This window comes from Zychaea mexicana, assembly GCF_025766255.1.
Source record: "Zychaea mexicana strain RSA 1403 chromosome Unknown BDB00scaffold_34, whole genome shotgun sequence".
Classification (NCBI taxonomy): Eukaryota; Fungi; Mucoromycota; class Mucoromycetes; order Mucorales; family Lichtheimiaceae; genus Zychaea; species Zychaea mexicana.
This window is the reverse complement of record NW_026516697.1, coordinates 281,063-292,540: the sequence shown is the minus strand read 5'-3', so window position 1 is coordinate 292,540 and position 11,478 is coordinate 281,063. Positions and strand designations below refer to the sequence as shown.

At 45.3% G+C, this 11,478-nt stretch overlaps 4 protein-coding genes across 4 annotated transcripts; 3 read left to right on the top strand and 1 right to left on the bottom strand.

The window, feature by feature from the left end:
• Nucleotides 1-157: 157 nt before the first annotated feature.
• On the top strand, nucleotides 158-1,985 carry BDB00DRAFT_872166 (MBOAT, membrane-bound O-acyltransferase family-domain-containing protein; the record flags this gene model as incomplete). Its single annotated transcript, XM_053126922.1, has 4 exons — nucleotides 158-477; nucleotides 644-712; nucleotides 797-1,132; nucleotides 1,220-1,985. 4 exons carry the CDS (start codon nucleotides 158-160, stop codon nucleotides 1,983-1,985), a joined length of 1,491 nt encoding a protein of 496 aa, XP_052979959.1.
• Nucleotides 1,986-2,240: 255 nt separating this feature from the next.
• Nucleotides 2,241-2,979, top strand: BDB00DRAFT_822139 (uncharacterized protein). Its single transcript, XM_053123450.1, has 4 exons — nucleotides 2,241-2,380; nucleotides 2,456-2,565; nucleotides 2,631-2,740; nucleotides 2,814-2,979. The coding sequence occupies exons 1-4, from the start codon at nucleotides 2,346-2,348 to the stop codon at nucleotides 2,943-2,945; spliced, it is 387 nt and encodes a 128-aa protein (XP_052979958.1). The 5' UTR covers nucleotides 2,241-2,345; the 3' UTR covers nucleotides 2,946-2,979.
• Nucleotides 2,976-7,983, top strand: BDB00DRAFT_928824 (uncharacterized protein). The gene is made up of 6 exons (XM_053128939.1): nucleotides 2,976-3,461; nucleotides 3,583-3,887; nucleotides 3,987-4,150; nucleotides 4,219-5,200; nucleotides 5,272-7,585; nucleotides 7,657-7,983. The coding sequence occupies exons 1-6, from the start codon at nucleotides 3,175-3,177 to the stop codon at nucleotides 7,955-7,957; spliced, it is 4,353 nt and encodes a 1,450-aa protein (XP_052979957.1). The 5' UTR covers nucleotides 2,976-3,174; the 3' UTR covers nucleotides 7,958-7,983.
• On the bottom strand, nucleotides 7,984-10,626 carry BDB00DRAFT_822134 (aldehyde dehydrogenase domain-containing protein). Its single transcript, XM_053123449.1, has 8 exons — nucleotides 10,467-10,626; nucleotides 10,001-10,360; nucleotides 9,838-9,920; nucleotides 9,698-9,758; nucleotides 9,131-9,577; nucleotides 8,888-9,056; nucleotides 8,613-8,779; nucleotides 7,984-8,525 (listed from the first exon to the last, which is right to left on the bottom strand). Exons 1-8 carry the CDS (start codon nucleotides 10,516-10,518, stop codon nucleotides 8,371-8,373), a joined length of 1,494 nt encoding a protein of 497 aa, XP_052979956.1. The 5' UTR covers nucleotides 10,519-10,626; the 3' UTR covers nucleotides 7,984-8,370.
• Nucleotides 10,627-11,478: the final 852 nt, after the last annotated feature.

Here is an 11,478-nt window from a genome sequence, read left to right as displayed (position 1 = left end):
ATGCATTACAGAGTAGGAGTGTCACACGATATACTTATTAACAGAAAAGCAAAGCGTCATCTTCTTTTAGTCTTCTTCTTAATCCTTTTCGTCATTTACCTTTCGGTGGCAGTAAACTTGCTACCTTTGATACATCAGTATTAGTTTTATAACCAGTATGGATCGCTTTTTCGACTCTCTGGCCGACCAATTAGGCGATACGGTCAGCACAGACCACATCAAGTTGATCACCTGCATCGTTGCAACATACCCACTGGCACTAATCTATCGCAAGCTACCAGCCAAAAGCCCAACAACTAGACACCTGTTTTCCATTGGATACGCATTGTTTACAATAGTATCCGTTCTCAAGCTTTATATTAGAGCCGTACATATTGGCCTGACGGCTATCTTTACATGGACATTTATGAAGTATTTTCGCGGCAAGAATGGTCCATACGTAAATTTTGCAGTAGCAATGCTAAGCATGGCAATTTGGTATGTGCATTGATCAACTAGGGTGGCGTTTCTTTTGTTTCGGGTCAATAGATGAGGGGGTGGGGTGGGGTGAAGGAGCTTGGCTGGGCGCATGAATGAAAACCAAAAACGCGCATATGTAAGACTCACTCTGGCATGCGTATATCATAACCATATACGTATCAAGCCATATTGACCGACAGCTCAAAGGAAATGAGGGCGACAGCAAGTTGGATTACTCGGGCCCATTGATGATGTTAACTTTCAAGTTTACATCCTTTGGCTTTAATGTCGCCGACGGACGGCGGAAACAACATTAATGTAATAAAAAAAATAATAGCACCGAAAGCGACAACAGAAACTCGGCAACAATTCGAGAAGCTGAGTATAACAAACGGATGAAAATTGATCGTTATCCTACCTTGTTCGAGTATTTTGGATGGCTCTGCTTCTTTGGAGGGTTCTTTGTCGGTCCTACATGCGAGTACATGGAGTACTATAGATACACCAACTACTTTTTAGTATCAAGCGACAAGCAGCCGTCGCCATGCAAGCCTGCACTCCGCCAGATCATGCTTGGCATACTATTTGGTGGAATCACGGCTTTCATAGGATCAGCATACAACTGCTTTCGCTTTCTGGATGACGATTATTTGGCTTTGCCATTCTGCAAAAAGTATGTTGCTTGTTCTATCATAAGCTTTCCACAAATCAAAAAGGGGCATGACTGACCACACTATGACATCACTTTTATTACTTGTAGGTTGTTATCCTATTACATAACCGGTTTTGTATGGCGATTAAAATTTTACTGTGTCTGGCTTCTGGCTGAAGGCAGCTGCATTCTCTCACAGTTTGGATATAACGGTGTGGACAAGGAAGGAAACCATCGATGGGACCGGATGACAAACGTCGATTGGGTTGCGGTCGAAACTTCTCAATCTATGCAACATGCGTCTACTCGATGGAATCGAAGCACGACCAGCTGGCTGAGACATTATGTCTACAACAGACTGTGTCCCCCGGATACGAGCAAGCCGACATCCTTAGCTTTGATCGCCACATATGTTGTGTCTGGGCTATGGCACGGGTTTCATCCAGGCTATTATGGTCTTTTGTGCAGCACTGGGTTGATTCAAATCTTGGGACGGCGTATCCGACGAGCAGTGCGACCACTAGTCATGTCGGCAAAAGACCCACTGAAAAAGTCTCCTTTGACTGTCTATAAGACGATATACAATATAGCGGGAAATGTTGTCACCATGATGCTCGGCGCGATATTGATAGCCTCGTTCGAGTTGCTGCATCTATCACGCGTCGGCATTGCATGGGGTAGCATTTATTACATTCACATATGGGGGTATCTATTCACCTGGGCCGCTTTGCTTGCGATGGAGCCGATGTTGTTCAAAGTCCAAAAGCGACGCACGAAACAAGAAGCAGCATTGGTGAATATCAAAAACAAGGAATCGCGTGTTTACATATTAAGGAACCAAATGGTGGTAGTGCAGCAATGCCAAGTAGCATAGGTGTCATATCATATTTTTCTGTCATGGTGTTCTCTATTATATATATCTAATGCCATAAACAAACCATAAAAAAGCACATATAACTCTTCTCGTTCAAGTGGAAGAATACATGTTTGCTTTGCTTTTAAAAAACACATGCATGCCATAGATCACGGATAAATGGTTGCATAGCAGCAGCTTGTTAGTTATCAAGTGTAACCAAAAAAACAGCTACAAGCGTTACTAATAGCAACCCAGGCACTACCCGTCTCCAAGGACAAATCTTAAAAGTTGATCAAATATGGAACTGCATGTTTCTGGTTTCTTGGATCAAATTTTTCCGTTCTTTCTCTTCTTGCTCCCAGCGGAGGCCACTACTCCATGTCAACAATTCGGCTGGACGCATTTCGTGAACAGTAAAGTTTCTTGGAGTGGAGCCTTTTTTCCCCCTTTCACAAAGAGTAAATTACTAAGCACAGAATAACACACAGTGCAGATTCGTGGTCAAAATTAACGAAAGAAGGCAGTACGATCCTTGCAACCGTAGATCGTAAGGATGTCAACAAGACGCGTCAGGCCCTGACGACTGTAACTGAAAAACGTAAGATGAAAATGAGTCGTGTATGGGAGCTGCTGCGAGTAGCATGTTTAACTTAATCCTTATAGTGAGGGCAGTGCTGGAAAAAATGTACGACGAGTATGATAAAGCCGAGGGGACCATGGCTAACACGTTACGCAACTGTGTGGATATGTATGACCAAGAGTACATGGTCAAGGTAAGCGACCTTGAGGGTACCACAAGCCTGTCGCACTCAACACAACAAAACTAAATGGTAGCGGTGTATGCAGGAATCAATCCAATCCATCGTCAACGAGCCTGGGTTCTATACGCAGCACCATCTTACCGGATTGTCGGCACTGTGGAGTGCGGAGGCGTACATTGACAATGACGCCGTCTCCCGCTGTCTTGTGAAGACATGATCGGCGTCCCAGACAACCAATATAACAGCGGGGCTTTTTTTTTTTTTTTTTTTTTGGCATCGATACAAAAAAAAACGACATCGTGGTTGCAAATAAACTGTCTCCTTCTTTCTATCCGTTACACCGACCTTTTTCTTCTTTCCCTTCTTCTTGTCTCTTGTCTCTTTTTCTCTTTTCTCTCTCTCTCTCTTTCTTCTCTGCCCATCGTTTCTACTAAGCCTTGTTGCGCATGGATTTCCTGCTCGCTGTAGCGAAAAATGATATCGAGAAGGCCCGTTATTTCCTCCAATCCAGTATTGACGTGAACAGCCCTGTCTTATGGAACGCCCGTGAAACTTTCTCGCCCGTATTACCACCCGACGCTGCCTCGCGCCCTGATCTGCGAGAGCGGTTACAGCGCGGCCAGGAATATCACAGCCGTCCATTGAATATTGCAGTGCTGGGTGGCCATGCGGATATGGTACGATTATTACTGAGCGCGGGCGCCGACATCAACCTGAAGGATGGACGAGGAAGGTAAATCTTCTTCGCTTTGTTCTTGAATATCCCTCCCTCTTGTCCACCCCCCGAAAAAGAAGCTAGTGTGTGCGTGTGTGTAACAATGTGATTGTTGTGCCCTTTTTTTAAACACATTTAGGACGGCTCTAATATGTGCAATTTACGGATTGGATCTGGATGTAGCCGACATCAACACAGCCAATTTGCCGTTGATATCGAAAACACACGAACATCATCTCGAGATTATGAGGAATATCCTGCTTCGCCATCCAAACATCGATGTCACGACGCTTAATTCGCCGCAGTACGAAATCAAGGGCATCACTCCGCTCTGTTTGGCCAGCTATCTCGGCAAAGCCGAAATCATCCAGCTGCTGTTGGAAGACGGTCGTGTCAATGTCGACGGCACGGATAGCAAAAGCGCAACTGCCTTGATGTATGCAGGTAAAGTACTCTTACATACGCCCCTTATTTTCTCTAGGACCAGGACTCACATACTCGAATCACTTCTTGTCTGGGTGGTTGGGGGGGATAATTGATTAGCTCGGGATGGTAATCTGCCAATTGTAAAAACTCTCCTGAGCTATAACGCGTCTCCTGATATAACCGATGCACATGGATGGTCAGCTATACAATATGCCGGAAGAAGTCCGGATATCGTCCAGTTGTATGAAGAAGCACTGCGGTGCAAACGTCCCGAACTCACTGTAAGTCGGATGAATTGTAGTTCTGGGAGCAACTCAAATGATAAACCCCAACGTCTTCTTCTTTATAGCATCTTCACGGCAAAATGCCATTATGCAAATACCCCATCAACTACACAAAACTGTCGACCTTCATATCATCATTGCCGTCATACCCATCGTCGCTTTCCCACGTGCAATTCGACTCACTCAAAGACATTGACTTGCTGGATCAAGCAGCAGCACCCATTGTACAGATTATTCGATCCGCGTTCTTGCACGCAGTTAAAACGCATGACCACCATACCTTGCAGACCTTATTGCTATGGTCACCACCACTACGAGACGAGCAGCGCATGCTGTCAGGCCCTCTGCTTGTCAACCACCATGACACGAAAACAGGCCTTACACCACTCCATTACGCCATGCGAGCGAAACCTCTGCCATCTATAGATACAATCATTCTGCTCTACCAGGCTGGGGCTGATGTCAATTCGCAAACGCTGCTGGGTCGCACAGCACTCCACCATCTTGCCCGAATTGGCGTAGACAAAGATGGCCGCTCATGGGGCATTCAAAAGAGCAACAAGGGCGAGAATAACAACGGCAACAACCTGTTGCGCAACCGACAACGTACCAACAGTATCCATCGTCCGACACGCATGAACTCGCTCTCGTCTCTTTCATCACAGCCAAACATGGCAACAACTTCACCTACATCGCCCACTGCAACAACCGACGACGGAAACCGCTTCTCGATCCAAAGCTCGGGTTCAAATTCATCTTCAGCGAGCGAGCCGCCCAACGATCCCGTTGTGAAGCATATCATGGCAGCACCGACTGTACCACAACATTTGGCCATGTGCGCTTCATTACTTGTGCGCCTTGGCGCACTTGTCAATATTGCCGATCCGAACGGAAATACGCCACTTCATTTTGCGGCAGAATTCGGAGGAGTTCCGGAAGTGCTTGAAGTGTTGATTCTGGAGGGCGCGGACTTGACGCTGAAGAACATGAAGGGGTTGACGCCTATTGACATGTGTCGAACAGATGAAGTACGGAGTAGAATGCTAGGTAAGAAAGGAAAAATGGACCATGCAAATCTATATACGCCAATAAATGCTGAAAATGAGATGTTTACTTAGGATTGGAGCATGAGCGAAAGCAATCTTTAAAGACGAAATCATCTACATCCTATCTTAGCAGCAACATCAAACCACTGGAAACAGCCAGCGACTACCGCTCCTCACTCTCACGCTCAGTGTCACGGTCAACTCTTCAATCGTCTGTCACAACAGCAGGTGTGCCACCAACCGCGTCAGTAGCAGGTCGCGAGAAATCGAATAAATGGCGTAGCAAACGCCGTGGATCCTCACCTGAACAGCCTTCATCTGACACGGACGAAGAAGATGTTGACGGGGATTTCGAAAAGATACTGAAAGCCTTTTTCGATTACCAAACGACGTTCACTGACAGCATTGAATCAGCACTCGCTCGCATCACTGACAGTATCCTCAACAATGCTCAAATGAGCCAAGAAGAGCACGCGGACTCGACAAAGCGTGTACAAGTTACGACTGCACGCCTCCGATACGAGCTTCAAGAAGCACACGAGATGTTTGATGATACGGATCAACGGGCCGAACGTGTGATGCTCCATTACCGCGAAGAGCTGGAGCAAGTTGAGCAAATTCATCAAGCCGATTGGGACATGTGTGAGCTACAATACGACAAGGTTGAGAAACTCTTTGACGTATTTGAGCGCATCGATGGCCGATTTTGTCAGCTCGAGCTGGACCAGGATGAGCTGATCATGCAGGTCGAACAGATCCGGAAAGCAGCAGCAGCACGCCAGACGACGCGCAGCGAGACCTGCGAATCATACGACGAGTTTATGAGCAGCATCTCCAACATTACACAGTCGCTAACCATTTTGGACACCCTGTCCGTGGATCCGATCTTATATTCACGTGAAGATATCAGTCGCCTATGTCGAGATATTGGACAAATGGTGGATGCGGTTCTGCAAGAGATTGACGAACGGGAGGATGACAAGCTCAACGAAGCTCGCGAAACCATTGAAAAGAAGTGGGAGGTGGTGCGCAATGTTTTGAATCGGAGGGCCTCTCAGGATGATCTTGAAAACCAAATCAGCCTGATGCCATCGCCGCCAGTGGTAACCAAGAGCGTAGCAACGACGCATTGGCAGGAACAACTGACCGCCGCACGACTATATCCTGGAGGAAAGCAACACCGAAAACGTCAATCATTCAAAAAAGCTACGACACTGAACGAACTCGAGCTTTCATATGAAATTTTACAGTCAAACCTCCATGAGGTCCAAAAAGACCTCGACGTTATCAATCAGCAGGTGGCCCAAGTATTGACCAACAAGCGCAAAATGTACGACACATGTTTGAAGCTGGAAGGCGAACTGACGGCACCCGAGAAACAGCGGACGGATGAGGCAATCCGAGCTGAATTGGCTAAAGTACTCACATATACCCAGACTCTGTTCGACAAACAAAAGAGTCTCGAATCAGATCGCACGCAGCTACGCTTCGAATTAAACGACATCGAAAAGCGATTAGAGAAAGTCCAAGAATCATTACGATTAGTGCGTCCACCCTTGCTTTTGCAAGGTCTGCTGGAACGTCTCGAAACTGACATAGGACCAATTGTGCGGATTGAGAAGGACTGGAAAGAAGACACCAACTTTGTCAGTGAAGTGTACGAATCAGAAGAAGAGTCTGACGATACGAGCAGCTCGGCAAGCAATAACGATTACATACCCAAGTGGCTCGACGAGCGCTTTGCCAGCAAACTGTCTCTTCAATGTCTTATCACCCGCCTCGATGCTAGTCTTTACTGCCTCAAGGTCTTGGCCAGGAACCATATCGGTCGATCACGCCAACTGCTGCTTGAGGTTCAAGCAACCCTGAACCAAGCCAACGCCGAATTAGAAGACACGCGCACGCAGATGAATGTCTTGTACGATGACGCAGCTGAAGTGGCACATCAGGTGTTTACTCTCAAGACCGAACTGGAAACGATTGTCAAGCATCGCAAAGAGGAAATTGTCAAAGTATGGGAGGTGGTCGAAGAGGTGTCGGAAGGCATCGACATAATCGAATCTAACGAGATACCACCACCGCTCGAGGAAGACAAGAAAGATCGGGCCGAAGAGGAGCAGGATCGCCATCAGTGGATCGTCCATGAACTCGAGCAGTTGCAGACAGTGCATGAAAATTTGCAGGATGCTATTGAGGAATTGCAGCGGGACCAGAATAACATTGGAAAGAGTCTTCGACGACTGGCTACTGCACTGATCGAACCGCAAGTGGATCGACTTGTTGGTCAAGACGACGCGTCGCTACTTACGATCAGTGACCGGTTGACGGAACTTATGGAACGCGTGCAGTATCGCGAATGCGGTGTTGTATCAACAAAATTACCAAGGTAAGAAGCGGTAATATAAAAAAATTAGGAAGGCAACTTTACAACTCAATATGTTTTCTGTTTCCTATTAGTGCTGTTAGTGAAGATCAAGCACGACGGGCTTCAAATGCAAGCAAGCGGATTTCGGTAGCCACGCAAAACAGCTTGCGATCTTCAGTGGTGTCAGCCCGACCGCCTATTGAGAAACCAAAACAACGTGTTCCACATACCAATGTTCATACTGCCATTCGAACAGATAAGCGTCGCATGTCAATCATGTCCACTTCCAGCTTCACCTCTCTTTCATCTTATCAACAGGATCGTATGCTCGCCAGAGCTTCCACTTTAAGCAGTGCTTTTAGTCGTTCCCAACATTCACTTGTACATCGTTGATATCTATTAAAATATACATATTTACACCACTGTTATGTCTTTTTAATGGTCAAAGTATTACCCTAAGTTGAAAATTCGAAAGGTTGTGAAGCGTGTTTGAGCTAGGACTGTGATTGGAGGTATGGAAAGTACCAAAGTGGGTTGTGAAAATGGGTTATCTTACACGTTATTGGACATTAGAGCTATCATTCACAATACATATCAAAAACAGCTTTTGCTATTCTGTGGATGCGACCAGGTTCAAACGACTCGATTTTCAGCAATGCTTCGTTACAAAATAATCTCTGCTAGTGGAGGAAGTTGGTATTGTATAGCAAGATGGGATGGATGGATTATTTTGTTATGTTTGAAGGATTAGCGAAGAGGAGGGGAGCAATGGTTTAAAACATTTAAAGGGACGCGATAAAAGAGAGTTATGCACCAGTGTTGAGTAGCTGGAACTTGACGACCTTGACCTGGGTATACTCCTGCAAAGCATATTTACCCAACTCCTTGCCAAAACCTGATTGCTTATAGCCACCGAAGGGTGTGGATTGGTCGAAGACATCGAAAGTGTTTACCCAGACAGCTATAATAGATATTTGGTTAGTGTGTGTTGTATGGTGCTAGATATTGCAAAATATAATGTAGCAAAACCGGTTAATATTAAACTTACTTCCAGCCTTAATCTCGTTGGATACGCGGATAGCAGTATCAACGTTAGAGGTGTAGACACCACCGGCCAAACCATAGGTGGAGTCGTTGGCCAAAGCAATAGCTTCATCAATGGTTTCAAAGGTAGCAATTCCCACCACAGGGCCAAAGATTTCTTCTTGCATTATTCTATTATACCCATCGCGTTAAAATTAACATTGCATTATGTCATTGGACGCCTCTTGCTCTGCTTCTTTTTCCAATTTTCAATTCCAAAAACTAAAAGCTATGTCAAACCTCATGTTGTTCTTGCAATTGATGAAGATGGTTGGCTCGATGTAGTAGCCCTTATCACCCCATCGCTTGCCACCCTTATACAACGTAGCACCTTCTTCTTGGCCAATCTTGATGTAGTTCATAATCTTGTCGAACTGACCTTTGCTGATCTGTGGTCCCTGGAAAGTGTCTAATAAAAAGAACCGTTTACACTATTAGACAAAGAAAAAGTCCCTTCTTATTTCAACACTTCTCTCATTTTACCTTCAGCAAATGGGTCGCCAAGAACAATATCATCAGTGGCCTTGACAAAGAGGTCCATAAACTTGTCGAATACAGATGATTGGACAAAGATACGCGAACCGGCATTGCAGCTTTGACCGTGGTTGTTAAAGATACCACCGCAGGCCATGACTGCAGCGTTCTTCAAATCGGCATCGGCGCAGACAATTTGTGCAGACTTGCCACCAAGCTCGAGCTGAAGCTTCTTCAAGTTGCTATGAGACGAGGATTCCATGATCTTGCGACCGGTGACAGTAGAACCAGTGAAAGCCATCTTGGAAACAAGCTTGTGGTTGGCCAAGAAGTTGCCAGTAGTGGCACCATAACCAGTGATGATGTTCACAACACCAGCAGGGAAGCCAGCTTCCTTGGCTAAGGCAGCAAACTTGAGCATGCTGAGAGGCGTAAGCTCAGAAGTCTTCATGACAACTAGTAATAGCAGTGATTACATCAGCCTTTCATCCTACTACACTACCAGCCATGTGATACCATTCACCACCATTACATAATCGCAGTCCTATTAGTTAAACAAGGTATTTGTAGACATACCACAGTTGCCAGTTGCAAGGGCAGGAGCAAACTTCCATGCTGCCATCATAATGGGGTAGTTCTATTTCATGAGGGAGAAAGTATGAGCTTACATTGAAGGTATAACACACGTGATCATCTTAGCAGATGATTTAACTTACCCATGGAATGACAGCTCCGACAACACCCAAAGCTTCGTGACGCGTATAGCACCAACGGTCTGCGACGGTATCGATCGTTTTACCTATTTTGAAACCTTTATTAGCCATCTCTCCTTTCTTCGTTTATATTTACAATGTTCAACGTCACTCGTATATATCTTACCATGAATTTTGTCGGACCAGCCCGCGAAATAGCGGAAGCATGCAATCGAGTCAGTGATATCGATATCGCGAGCAACAGTGTATGCCTTGCCGTTGTCTAAAGCATCAAGAGCAGCCAATTCTTCCTTGTCACGCTCCATAAGATTTGCAAGCTTGTTTATTAAGAGACCGCGTTCCGCTGGTGCGACCTTGCGCCACACGTTGTTAAAGCAGGTATTGGCGGCTTCGACAGCAGCGTTGACATCGCTTTCGTCAGCAGAATGGACAGCGCAGATAACTTCTTCTGTGGCAGGATTAATGTTTTCAATCAAAGGACCATGGCCGGGCACAAACTCATTGTTGATGAAGAGGTGAGTGTGGACTATGCATCATAGTAGTAGCAATATACATGTTTTAATCATCATCATCAGCAACCACAAAGAGGTCAGCGAAGGAACACAAACTACTTGGGTGTCTATTTAGCTTACCCTCAAGTTTCTTGCCGTTGGAGAGAGTGACGCTTTGAAGATCTGCAGCCATGTTTATTTCTCTCAGAAATAATAAAGGTAAAAGAGAGAGAATAAAAATAAGAGCATACGCTTTATACCGTGTAAAAAAAGGCTTGGTCAGCTAAAGTCAGTTTCACACGGTGCATATCACAATGATTTGGCATAAACAGCCAAACATGGGAAGCGCCTTTTGCAGCGGCGCTTAATACCGCTCTGGTGATGTCGGTGTGTGCGTGTTGTGTGAGAGCAAACTCTGTTAGCAATCTGCATAGTTACACAAGCGATAGTGCCTTATCATTGTACGATCTGCCACCACTACAAGAGCCACTTTCTGTACATATATTGACAGGACCGCAAGCTCATATAAAGAAATACAATCGGCTTGTTTCCGGAATGCTATCAAGAAGCCAGCTTTTGATGAAGTGTAACGGGTGAGACCTGTACTAAACAGGGCTACAATGGAGTGGACAAGAGGGACTAATAAATGTTGTGACTATACTGGTTTTTCTGTTACACACTTTTCTCTTTCGCATGACGAGACGATTGGGAGGCTCGAGATCTTGAACTCGGAAACAGGCTTGACAAAGCTGTATGAGAAGCGAACTTCTCGAGAGCTATACTACTAACATATATTACATTTGGCTTAGCTCGATCTCAGTGAGAAACTATTGATAATAGATTCAATGACGCGATCTTTAAAAGCAGCACTGGTGTGCCCTCAGTTCTATCCATACCATCGTCACATATTATATGCTAACAATACACAGTCTTCGATAGTGTATCTTACACCACTAAAATGCTTCCGTTTTGCTGACCATGTTGCTGTAAGTAATTGTTGATAACGTTCGGCGATTTATGCAACTCAAATCCTCTATCGTGTGAAATGCCAAAAAATTATGCACCAATAATCTATTTAAAATGGACCCAGACGGCCTGTGCTACTGTCCGTGAACGCGAAGAACAGTAACAACTGTCGCTTCTGTCTATAAAA